The 13862-nt window shown below is 40.2% G+C and overlaps 1 protein-coding gene across 1 annotated transcript; it reads right to left on the reverse strand.

Annotated features, from left to right (window-relative positions):
- Window positions 1-639: 639 nt before the first annotated feature.
- LOC311064016 (long-chain fatty acid transport protein 2-like) lies at window positions 640-13390 on the reverse strand. Its single transcript, XM_084083727.1, has 10 exons — window positions 12811-13390; window positions 11645-11854; window positions 10302-10460; window positions 6796-6920; window positions 2914-3108; window positions 2496-2586; window positions 2194-2392; window positions 1573-1670; window positions 1300-1430; window positions 640-1184 (listed from the first exon to the last, which is right to left on the reverse strand). The coding sequence occupies exons 1-10, from the start codon at window positions 13286-13288 to the stop codon at window positions 1008-1010; spliced, it is 1863 nt and encodes a 620-aa protein (XP_083939853.1). The 5' UTR covers window positions 13289-13390; the 3' UTR covers window positions 640-1007.
- Window positions 13391-13862: the final 472 nt, after the last annotated feature.

Consider the following 13862-nt stretch of genomic DNA (forward strand, 5'->3'; position numbering starts at 1 on the left):
TACGTCATGATGCCATGACACTAGCGACAATTCTCTCTGACCAATCAGTAGTCTGCAGTGTTTTCACGTCACCTTTTCAAATCGCCTCCATGAAGGTGATACGAATCAGGTACCACTTTTGCCCAATTGGAAAACCAATAAAAAGGTGAATAGAGTCGGGTTGAGCTGGCACCATGTAGTGGAAAAGCACCATTAGGGGGTGATCACACCTAGACACATCACTACAACCCAAACCCAAAGAGTGGCCGTGTCCACAGAAATGTTCTTTTGTGCTGCCAGCACTACCGTGGTACTCTTTGTTAAAAAAAAGCAGTGATTAGCGGTGCGACTCCACAGTTTGCGCTGAAAAGTTGATCATATTTAACATTCATACACACCTACAAATTGTTAGAAAAACATGACATATGGCGCAAGAGGAGTGCACGCCAGTACCATAGTAAAACGTGCTGGTGATGCGTCTCTAGCGACATGTCTCGGGGTGATCGCCTCCTAATAGTACATACATTTGACACATAAATCATGTTTAATCAATTTTGTTTCTTTAATTCCTCATGCAGGCTCTTAAACAATGACCTGCTACTCTTGTCATAAAAAAAAAGAGATGTTATAACTAACAGAAGACTCTGAGATGGTGTTGACTGCTACTCCTCAGTGGCACCACAATTACATTGTGTTATGCATTACAAATGTAAGGGTCCATGTTGTTACATTTGTACACTCACAGAGTTAACACTTCATATGTCACCATGAAACAGCATGTATTATAACAACATGTAATGCATGTGCAGTATCAACATAATACCATAATGTATCAACATAATACCATAATAGCAGTAACATCTGCTTATTGACATGATTATTGCTTTCTTTTGATTTTCTACTGCTAAAAGAAAAGTCAGGATTACCATGAAAATTAAGTCCAATCCCTGAGTCCATCAGTTACACTACATGTATCTGCACAGCCATTTGCTGAGTGTCAATTGCAAGCATTCATCTGGTCAGCTTACTCATAATTTCATGCCACCTGATATGATGGAGCTGTAGACCTGGTCGGCCATTGGCACATATTTCTTCTCCAGATTATTAAGAATGTACAGAGGGTCTTGAATGCAGTCCGGGTTAAAACCCTCCTCCACTAACTTGACTTTCAACTGTTTGAATGTTCCGGTCACCTCCACTGCATTCTAAGAGGGAAGGAAGGAAAACATTCAGACACAGTCCCTCAAACTGTTGGTTTATGCGCAGCAAACATGCAGAGGAAAAGGTGTGTTATTTATAAATAAATCATAAAAAATGTACCTGTATTCTTATGAAACGAGGCTGGGCGTATGAGGGTAGGTAGCTAGCCACATGACTGTATACTTTGCCTCCGTCAAACTGGACATCTTCTTTCATCGTGACAGCAGCCATTCCTATCCTCCCTTCATGGCCTGGACAGATAAAGACGTTTTAAAACCCAAGACAATCGAAAAGGCAAAGTCAATCTAGTCTAGACAAACCTTCAAGACATAAAAATAGAAGTATCTCTATTTTCCCTATATTTAGAATTTCAGATATAAACAAACATATCACCTGGTACTTGTACACCATAGACATTGGCCTCTTCGACACCATCAGCAACGGTAAGAATGTCAGCCACTTCCGTCGTGGCAACATTCTCACCTTTCCACCTTTAGGATTAAACAAGTCAGGAATTAGGCTTTTATTATTGACATATACACAGTTCTGTATATTATTCACTAACTCACTGTATTATTAAATGTATATTATTCATTCACTCAATCACGTCGCTCATTCATTAGCTCACTCACTCACCGAGTCAAAAGGGTCAATGGTCAAGGTCAGAATCTGTTGGCTAAATAACTTGAGAATAAATGGGCAGATTCATGAAACAGGGAATGATCGAGCGAATGGTCAGTAGGCTGCCCAAAAGAGATGACTAAGTTTTGGGTTGAAAAAGTCTTAGGGGTTATGTAATTCACAATCCAATTAGATAATCTGTGGTGGGAATGGCATATCTTGACAATTAATAACTATTAACAAATAATAGTGTTGGTGGAGGTTATGCACTCTACTGAGTGCAATCGTTCTAGTTCTGCATAGTATCTGGCTTAAATCACTATAAAAACAGACATATACCATATTTTGACAATATAACACACTAGGATTTAGCTGCAAACAAGGGTAACGTACCTAAATGTGTCCCCTACACGGTCCTGAAAGTAAATAAAGTTGTCTTTGTCAATCCTCAGCAAGTCTCCACTGTTGAAGTACACATCTCCTTTCTTGAGAACATTTCGCAGTCTTTTCTTCTCCGTTTGCTTTTCATTGTTGGCATAGCCGACAAAAGGAGCGACGTGTGTGATCTTGGCCACCAACAGGCCTGTCTCACCTGCAGGGAAAAGCCCAATAGAGATGTTTGATAAATTAACTCATTTACCATAAATATTACAGAGGATTATGAGGAGATCACAGAAGAGGGAAGTTTCTCTTACCTTTTGGTGACTCTATACAAAGACCATTTACGTCTCTAATCGGTTCATCTCTTTCCGTGTCATATTTAATCAGAGTGTAGGGAAACAGCCGCTACGTAAGGAAATATAGGATATCATCAATACATCTTTAGATCCTCAATACCACTACCTGAACAGAAGAATAGTTTTGCACATTTTGTTCATACAGATCAATGGAAGTTTGATTTATACAACATTGTCCAGTTAAATAAACAAAATATCCATCAATGCTGCAAATATAGGTATTTCTATTAAATGGTCAAGTTTGTTTTGAATTAATGCATCCTGTTATGTTTAAAAACTGGAAAAAAAGCTTTGAACTGCTATTAGAGCAAATAATGTTTCAACTTTTCAATGCGGTTACCTTCATACTAAAGGCAGAAACGTTTGGCAAGATTACCTTGAATATAAAGTTGTCACGTCCAATAGCTCCAATTTTCCCTGTGTAATTGACAAATCCCATGTTTCCCTCAGTGGACCCATAAAATTCTCGGACCTCAATTTTCCCAAAGTGGCTGAGAAACTCTCTCCATATCTCTGCTCTCACACCATTGCCAACAGCAAGTCTTACTTTATGGTCCTTGTCATTTTCTCTCTGTATTGACACGTTCAGGTAAAAAAAGAAAGTAAAAGAGAAAGAAATTATTATTTACTAATGGCGAGTACATTAATCATTGCATTTCTGAGTAATTTAAATGTAATGTGAACACATAACTTTATTACATCAAAGAAGTGGAGAATTGAAATACAGAATGTTGATGTTATTGTCATGGGGCCAAAAAGAAAATCTGTAATAGCTTTCAAGTGGCTGGAAGGTGTGTGTACAAGAGTGCAGTAGTAGTACTTTGAACATGTATACAGTTCTGTACAAAATTATTGGCACCATTGTATATAATGCTATATATGATTGCAGGAGTTAAATAACCACACCGGTGACTGTCCAGTGATACACTACAAGTACATGCACGTCACACAAGTCACTTGTGGTATGTCAGATGTCATGTAAAGGCCAGAATCTATTCCTAGAGAATACCACAAACTGCCTCTGACTGGTAAGAGTCACACGGTGTACTAAGACATAACTCTGCCTAATGGAGTCAGATAGTGTTTCAATGGCCATAGACAGAATATTTACACTACTGTTAACCACGCCCCACTGAACCCCAAAAGGTCTACTCGGCAAAAAGGGTTGTTTCATAAAATCTCAAAGGCATGCTGTCAATCAGTCTAAAATATAGACCCCTTAACAGACGACGTCACACTGATAAGAACCAGTATGCGCGCAACCAGTATGCGCGCAATGAAACCCATTCTGTCAGGTCTCGCTAGGACGTGCCTCACTAGCCAACACACAAGAGGGAGTTGGGGTGTGCTGAAACCAGCGCACCCCGAAACAACAGGTTGGGAATTGATTGCCTGAAACAATCACCTGTGCATCCAGTCTCAATGTTAGTAAACAAATAATTGGTCTATAGATTACATATACTGTGTCTGTCTGACTGTCTGTCTGTGTGTGTGTGTGTAAATGTGTATATGTTACAGTTCATGTACGAAACCAGGACATTTGGATAAAGCGAAACGAGGAGCGCTCGTTTTTGGCCGAGTGTCAGTGCGGGCCGAGGGGGTTACCGTGCCGAACGGGAAGAGACGAGACCGGGGCGCCGGATGAGTGCGCAACGATAACAAACGGGAAGCCGACAGGCTAACCGGGTCCGCCAATCGCCACCCCAGTCTCGAAGACATACAGTTTTTCGCACCGGTGGTCGTGGGGTGTTTTGTTACCCTCGAAGCCCGGGCCCGCCCCCCCCCCCCCCCCCGCTTTTCCCACATGTACTGGTTTCCCACATGATTGCATCCGGCCCTTCAGTGTTTAGCATGCGCCTTATTGTGCAAACTGAAACCTAAGTGCCCTGCCACCAAGTCTTGTGCCAATTCTATACATATGACAGAAATCGTTAAAATATTGACTTTGACTTGGCTTTCAGTCATCATGATCTTAATCTGTAATTCTTCTGTGGCCTGAGATTTTATATATACATGTATGTATGTATGTATGTATGTATGTATGTATGTATGTATGTATGTATGTATGCATGTATATAGATATATAAATAGATAGATGACTGAAAGCCAAAGTAGCCTAAGTCAAAGTACGTTTTTAACGATTTCTATTTCTGTCAGCCAACTACGATGTGCTGAAGAAATGTACACACAGTACAATTCTCTGTGCTAATTTAACTCAGATAGTGGTCCATTTCCTTACACTCTCATGGAGTTAATTAGCACTGAGGTTTGTGCAGTGTACAGATCTGGAATGTGGCTGTAGCTAGATCTGTGACTACTGTATGAGGGTCTAAAAGCTGCTCACTACATGCTGTACTGTACCAGTAACTGTCTGCAGCTGCAGAACCGTCATGTGATCAAGCTGACACTAGCTTTGGCAACAGTGCAGTGGCCACGTTTCTGCTTGGATAATAAACGCTTACAAATCAAAGTATATTCATACAGCTAGCCATCATTTTGACTATCACAGCTGTGTATGTGTGGACCTGGCAATTGCAGGTTATAATCATTGGAATATAAGGGGAAAGTCACTGCAATAAGGACTGTCGCTGTTTCTTTCTTTAGAGTAAGTGGAGGGAAACTGCACACTGCAACTTCAACAGGAAAACGTCCTTGCCAGAGGCTTGCAAAGATATAGTTTGTTTAGTTTTGAACCATGTTCATCAAGTGAAACATTTATTGTATAGCAATATAGTGCGCATTGCTATTTAAGATGGCCACAGATGTTTCGATCATGTCCAGTGTCACTGAAGACACTGACACTTTTGCAAAACATCTGTCAAGGAGTTTCTGTTGAAGCAACAGGAAAAACTCTGATCTTGGTAGTTACTATGCAACTGCCACTGAAATCAGGACTGAGTAAAGGCAGGTACACATTGCAGGACCTTAAAGTGGTCGGGGGGTCATCTGATCGTTAAGCATAACATACTGCAGGAGTTTATTTCTTGAAATCGGCTGTCATAATGTCGTTGTGGTTTTCACAACACGATTGATCCCCGACAAGGGCTGACACACTGTAGGATAGTTCACTAGGATGCCATCTCCAGAGTCAGACCCAATACATACATTTGTGTTTATTCCAATTCATTTTAATCGACGTATCCCGTGATATGCCTATCTCCCTCTCCCTCTCCCTCTCTCGCACGTCAAGTGCGCTGAAGCAGTTGCCATGTCCGCTTATTATAAGCGACTTTGGGATTGTTTTTCTGTAAAGTTGCTTGAAAGTGTAGTTGCTTTTTTTGGCCTCGTTTCCTAATATTCTTTGAACCAGTTGTTCTCAAACATTTGGCAAGGACCCCCAAATTAATAATAATAATTAATTGTCCGCAGAGGCGCAGACATCCCCCTTCTGAAAATATGTTGTGCCATAGACCCCCATACAAGATCTGTGTGGATTTGGCAAATATTCCACAATTTTCTCAAGATTTTTCTTTGAAAATAGCTGCGATGCGTTGTGAGCTTGTAGATTGGCTATTTTAAAATATCCAATGTATTTGTAAATAGGTTTAAAGTGCTCAAGTGGCCTTTTCTTGGGGTAGTTTTCATAGAACTGGTTGCTTATTTCTCTCGCAACATCTGGCAACGCTGTTCAGACACAGCCACACACACACACACACACACACACACACACACACACACACACACGCAGTACAATTCCTCTAAAATAAACAGCCCACCAGGCTTGCTCACTTTCTCATTTTGTTTTATAATGTTAACTTAATACAGGACTGGACGGTAATATTGCGGTAGGGATTGTTTGTTGTGGTCAGATCCAGCGACGCTCCCCTAGCCACGGTTGCTGTAATGTGCTCTCATTGGCTGTAGCGTGGATCTCCTCGCAGACCGTTTCATACTGTATGATGCTGTCCGATCTCCTCTCTGCCACAGGGCCGAATATCTAACAGTTTAGTTATCTGAAAACGGTCGGAAAGCCGTCGCAGAGCGGAGAATCGCGGCCACATCGTGTCGCGGAGCCTTTCACACACAGCCAGCATTATCTCGCCGATCAAAGGCCGATCTGCGTCAGATCGGGAGGTTTTGTCGGCGAGCGCCAAAAAAGGTCGGCGACAGCAATATCGGACCTAATGTCCTGCAGTGTGTACCTGGCCTAAGGCTCTCTGAATTTTATTTCATTCAGGTAATTAAAGTGAAAAAGATACACAATCCAGCCTGGTTGCTGCATGGTGGTTTTCCTCGCTTGTTAAAAACTGTTGCTTACCTTAGGTGCATTGCACAAGTAACGTAGCACCTCTCCGATATATTGAATAACAGTCACATTGTGTTTCCTGCAGTCATCCCAAAACTGTGAGGCAGAGAACTTCCTCTTCAGAAAGATAGATGAGCCTTTAATGTTGGGGAGAACACATGTTTTGTTAAAATAAGTGTTAAACAGCTCAATATTATGATAGCAATCAATCAATGATATAGAGTAGACTGTATGGTGTTTATTCAAGGACAGGGGTCTCCCTGTCTCTCTAGGTAAACAGAAAATCCATTTTCAGGTCAGGATACCAAAATTGGGATATAGGATAAACAAGCGAAATTGGAAGTGATGACACAAGAAAAATAGCAGACAAAATTGAAACACTATCAAATTTAAGCTGAAAACTGTTGAAGCTTATTGGAAGAAATTGGCAACCGAACTGAAAATATATTTTCTGTTTATTAAAGAGATACATGAGACATGGTTACCCCAAGCCTGGTTCCATACCGTACCACCCACTCTCTGAGTGGACTGCCCCTCTTGGTCTGGTGGAACCTAGGATTTATTCGGTACAAAAAGTACCGTCCAATGAGAGTCGGAGGTGGGGGTGGGGATCCATTGTGATTGGTTTAGGGAAATTCTAAACCAATTCAAATTGTTAAGGGAAATTCTACGCAGCTTCAGTCTGATAATCAGGCTAGGTTACCCCAGTTATTGAACAAACACTTTATAGCAATGATTACTATATGAATATAGAGCTTTAACCTAAACAAAAACGAAAGTTTGGTTTAATAAAAAACAATACCTAAACTACCTTTTTTTTATTTGTTTGTTTGTTTAAGTACACTCTCAGAGTTACAAATTGATAAATGAACACTGGGGATTTACTGTATAGAGAGCTCTGAGCAAAGTTGTACCACAAAAGAATGCTAACCTTTACACTCTGTAATGTTACTACTAATGGATGGATCTCTGTATTTGTGTAGATTTTGTTTCTTAAACAAACAATGCTTAATTGTATTTTAATAATAAATAATAAAAAGTTTGCATTTTTGTCAACTTCTTTTATTTACTCTCACTGTAGTAGAAAAATCCAAACGGTCTAAATATAGATAGTGATCCGGCCGTGTGTTAATCCTTACTTGCAAGTAGCAAATAACCATACCAGCCATCTCAAACTCAAAATTATGAACCTGCTATTACTTGGCAAAGGCGAGCAAGACTGTCGCTGTATTTAATGCAAGTGTTCCCAAACTTTTCAGGCAGTGACCCCAAAAATAATCATATTTGAACTGGGGACCCCCACCCTGACAAGCACTTGGAATTGTAGGAGTTGGGGCATTACATTTACGTTTGACCTTGTTTCACAGATAAATATTGTGAAAATAGCTGAACTACAAGCTCACAACACCTCGTAATACAAGGTATTGTGAGATTGTAGATCAGCCATTTTCAAAATGTTGCTTCTTTCTTACGTAATATTTGACAATTTGATATTAAAAAGGTCTTAAAAGTCATTCAACTGTAACTTTAGAAATGTGAAAAAAATCAGATACCCTGTATACACTTATACTGTATGTTGGTTTGTTTACTGTTGAGTGAGAAAACAATGTTGCACATCTGGGGACCCCCCAAAATAATGGGAACCAATGATATGAGGCAGTGTTTCCCAAAACATTTCAGCTGAGACCCAAAAGAGAAATTTGGTGTCTCCCCAGGACCCAAATGTCCAAAAATTATGAATTCATCACTGGATCGCTATTTAATAGTTAAAATAGCAGATGACAAGTTCAAAATGAGTCGCATCGCGACACATTGTGAGCTTGTCGATCTGCTATTTTCACAATCTATACCATAAAGTAACAGAAAATATATTTTCAGGTGGGTCACCAATTTCATCCAATCAGGAGAGAGAACCCATTTATCAGCTTAAATTGTATGGTGTTCCTGTTTCAATTTTGTCTGCTCATTTATTTGTTTCATCTCTTTCAATTTCAGCCGTTTATCCGTATCCTGTATGAATTGTCTCTTCTGATTTACTTAAATTAACCTGAAAATGATTTTTCTGTTCACTAAAGAGCTGGAGAGACGGGGAAACCCCTGTCACCGAACAAACACTCCATTTCTACACTTGATTTTAAACAACAACCACCACAACCACCACCTTTAATGACTCGTGCTCATGCTCACGACTGTTGTTTTTGCTCATGGACAGATTGTTTACGTATACTTTGACTAAATGTATATCTATACCTGTTAATACCGCATTCAACATGCAAATCCCAGGCAGTCCCTAAGTGCAGAGGGCCAAGCAAGACTCTAAATCTCCTTTGGTTTCTCTGGTACTCATAATCCCTGTATGTACTACTTGTTTACTCTGGTTATTGTTTTATTAGCTCTTTTTTCTGTATCTGTCCTGTGTTTCATACTGCGGCATTGCCATGACAACTGAATTCTCCTCGTGGGTAGGCCTGTCACAATTATTACATAATCGTCCAATCGCAATTATTTTATATAATCGAAATTATTTTTGCATAATCATCATAATCGTCATAATCAATTCCATGTTAAAAATGTCATACATTTTCAAAAGAAAAATCAAAAATAGCGGAAATAGCAGATCTATAAGCTCAAAACGCATCGCAATGCAACGCGTTTTGAGCTTATAGATCGGCTATTTCCACTATTAATGTTTATTTTCAAGTATAAAGTAATTAAATATGTGTTATTTGTCATATCTGCCCTGTGCAACTTTGTTTACGAAAGCTAAAAGCCTAACAGAAATGTATTTTTTATTCATAATGTTTCATTAATCTTCAACGACAGAAACACAATTAAATCGTTTATCGCAATTATTTGAGTGATAATTAATCATCAACTTAAATTTGTAATCGTGACAGCCCTACTTGTGGGATCAATAAGGGCCAGCCAGTCTGTCTGTCAGACTCTGTCAGTCTGTTGAATGCTTTGATTTACCAGTTAGAATTGAGTATTCAACAAATCTGTAGAATAATCAATAAGTGAGAGATTGCAAGAAAGCTTGCTTATGCAACACAGCCACAGACTCAAGTGGTGTGTGAACTTTAGCCCACTTACGTCAGGCTTTGTAAAGTAGTGTTGTTTGGTCTTGGTGGCCTGGCTCGGCTCAGATTACTGGTCAAAAGTGACAAAGGGTTCTTTCATTTGGCTTTCCATGGGAACATGGAGTGCATCACTTTTGTGTGATGTACGTACGCACAGAATGGGTTAAAGTCTGTGTCTGTTTATAGGTTTGCACCAATCCTTCCTCACGGAGAGAATCGTGTGGGAGAACCAGGTTATTTTAGGTCATTTTTTAATGAATCTACACATTCCATAACAAAGTCTGTGATGCATTAATTAACCTGACAATTGATCACCGTCTTGCAAGTTTTGTGCCAGAGGCATACCTCATGCAGATTATTAAAAAGAAAAGATATTTTAATGTTGAAACACTATTTTGCTGTAACTACCTCAACTAATAGCTTCCTTGGTTGCATTACCTGTCTCAATGGAGCCAATGACGCCTACGAATAACCCAGCTGTGTGGTAGAGAGGCAAGTTGAGGTAGATGACATCGTCACGGGTGACACCGACCGAAGTCAGGACAAACAGAGCTCTGGTTAGGCGGCTCTGGTTGACAACAGCCGCCTTAGGCATACCTGCAGGACAATGAAGACACAAACACTTGAAATGAGAGGGCATGGGCCTACATTGCTTTAAAGCAAGTACAGTAGTTCACCCAAAAAATTGCTTATTTTCTATCAATTACACACCCCACGAAGCATAGAATTCACGGAGATGTTTTTGTTTTTGCCGCATTCCTAAGCCAATAATTTCATTACCAGACGCTAATGTATCCGGTAGGAGACTCAAAGGAGAATGCGACAAAAACAAAAAAATCTCCATAATTCAATGCTTCATAGGGTGTGTAATTGATAGAAAATAAGTCGTTTTTTGGGTGAACTACTCCTTTTTAAGAAGGCCACACAAAACACGGGTGAGGTAATTAAAAAAAGTTTCTCTTTCAGTGCATCTCTTTCTGTCATTTCTACACCTCATAACCTCCTACTCAGTGGTGTGTTCTACCGTGTTACGCTGTATACAGTGCAGATGTTTTTTGAAAAAAAGCATATACAGTCTGAGTCTAATAACCATTTGATCCATTGAAAACGTGCGCATGTTGTGCAGGGAATAATTATTGTATACCCTCCGAAAAAACCTAGAACACACCACTGCCCCCACACAACTGCCCCTACTGCTGTATTAATAAGAGTTCCCCTTCTGACCCATGGGCCTATCTTATGCCCTCATCTTAGCTTAACCCATTAAAACCGGGAAAGCATCTGTCATTTTAGATTTTAGCACGCTATAGATAGATAGATAGATAGATAGATAGATAGATAGAGAGAGATATGTTACCTCTTATCTCCACATTCTAACTTTTTGTTATTATGCAAATTAATGTTCTACTTGATCATACTACAGCGTCACACAAAAGTATCAAAAGCAGCAGATCTACAAGCTCAAAACGTGAACAGAAGCGCCGCGTTTTGAGCTTGTAGATCTGATACTTCCGCTATGTTTTTATTTGAATCCTGAAAAAGTAACAGTTTTGGACATATGGGGTTTCCACCCGACAGAGAAGATTTGTAGAATCGGCCTCAGGTCTTAATGTGTTAATCTGTGCATAAAGGTAAGTAGGCCTACAGTTTAGCCTACGTAAAGGTTTAATTCCAGGGCAATGTCATACAGAATTTCATAAGAATACATGTCTAAAGATTTTCAACATTTAGGGGCTATTTCAAAGGATTGATCACATGTAGTCATGTTAAAATAGGCCTACCTGTAGTTCCAGAGGTGTAAATGTAGACAGCAGGACTTTTAGGTGTGATGTGTGATAAGAGAGCTCTTGAGGGCTGGCAATCTGAGGCCTGTTCAACTTGATCACAGAAGCTCACCATTCCAGGTGTGCTGCAGCTCTTGTCCATCATAAAGACGGTCACACCCTGCTCTCTCAGGGATGGAAGCACATCTTCCACAGCTTCCTTTAGCTCTGCAAACAAAGACACAGTCGTAGTCAACAGAGACAATGGAGTATTTCCAATTTTCAATACCCTCTACTCCAGAGGTCTTCAACAGGGGGTGCGGGACCCCTAGGGGGTCCTCAGAGTTACTACAGCGGGTCCGCCAAATCTGTGATTTTTACATTAACCACTTCACCCAAACATCCCTATTTTGAGGAGAACTTTAGCCAAAAATAGCAGATCTACAAGCACACAACGCCTCGCACTGCGAGGCGTTGTGCGCTGGTAGATCTGCTATTTTTGGCAAAGTGGTTTGGTTTAGGGGGAAAAAGAGCAGACTAAGTACAGAGTGAAAGGTCTAGGTTTACTAAGTGTTGTTTAAGTACATGGTTAAATGTCTGGAAATACACATTATTCATGAATCCAACATGATAGTGCTGTGAAACAAGTCTATGAAGCTGCCTATGAAAATAAATATTTTATACAATATATAATGGGAGGGGGGTCCCTGCTTTATCTCGCTCTCAGCCAAGGGGTCCTTGGCCTGAAAACGTTGAAGACTCCTGCTCTACTCCACTACATCTCAGAGGCAAATATTGTACTTTTACTCCACTACAATTATTTGAAAACTTTAGTTACTAGTTACTTTGCAGATCATTATATTATAAAACATACATTAACCACTTTAGCCCCATTTTATACTTAGTTTTATATATACATTTTAGTATTTACTTTTGGTACTTTAAGTATATTTTGATGCCAATACTTTTGTACTTTGACTCAAGTAACATTTTGAACACAGGCCTTTTACTTGTAACAGAGTATTGTTATATTGTGGTATTGCTACTTAAGTAAATACAAATATCTGATGACTTCTTCCACCACTGCATTTCACCAGCCTCTGCGGTTAGCAGCAGCATCATAGTTAAAGTAGAACAGAACATAATGTTCAACAGAAACATAGGCCTATAATAGGCCTGTATACCTTGAGCTGCAATCAACACTTTAGCGTTAGAGCAGTTGAACCCGTGCAGGAGGGACTTGGATCGGATGTTGTAGTTGAGCAGAGCCACGGGGCATCCTAACTTGGCCAAGGCCAGCCAGGTGAACAGAAACGCAGGTTCGTTCCCCATAAAAAGTGCAACCGTATCCCCCGCTTTGAACTGCGGATGAGACTCTAATAAAGCATTGGCGATTTTATTACTCCTCCTGTCGGTGTCCCGGTAGGAATAGCGTTCGTTTTCAAACACAATGAACGGCCTGTCTGGCTGTGCAGCGGTCTGTTCCAAGAACCGATCCACAACCAAAAACACAGGTTTCCCCCGACGCCGAACTGCAAATGGCACGAAATATCTTAATAGGGTTACTATGTAGAGTATATCCTGCCAAAAGTAAGGGAAACATGCTTTAAGTGCATACAGCGCGACGACCAAACTTGCCAAAAAGACAGAGATGATGTACATCTTTTAATTCTGGCTCATGCAGAAGCGGAAAGGCTTTGAAGAATATGAAATGCTTCAAATCGACCAAAACAAATCAAATCAAAACAGCCTTCCTTGCTTCTCCCGAGGACCCGACCGGACATGAAGGCTACAATAGTAGCTTTGCTTCTTAAAAAAGGGGTAAAATGAAAAAGGGAGAGAAAAAAAGGGGTGGGGTGGGAATGAGGTCTGCCCCCTCATCCCAAAAGTAGGACTGATGAATGTAAGTTTCTGGTGGCAACTTCAATTAGAAGGCTTAAATTAGGCCTACATGGTTTCAGAGAAGCTAAAGATATTTAGACTACTTTTTTTATTATTCTCTTGAAGCAGGGGTCTTCAACAGGGGGTCTGGGACCTTTAGGGCAGTGGTTCTCAAACTTTTGTGTCTCAAAATGTATTTGGCGGAGATCGGACCCCCATCTCAAAAACATTTTGTGCCAGGGATGTCTAGAAGCATATATATTCAAAGATTTGCACAAATGTTCACGATTTTTCAAAAATAGCAGATCTAAGCTCATTGTGGGGCACGAAGTGATGCGCTATGAGCTTGTAAATC

This window comes from Gymnoscopelus microlampas (assembly GCF_963454915.1).
Source record: "Gymnoscopelus microlampas genome assembly, chromosome: 1".
In the NCBI taxonomy this organism is placed as follows: Eukaryota; Metazoa; Chordata; class Actinopteri; order Myctophiformes; family Myctophidae; genus Gymnoscopelus; species Gymnoscopelus microlampas.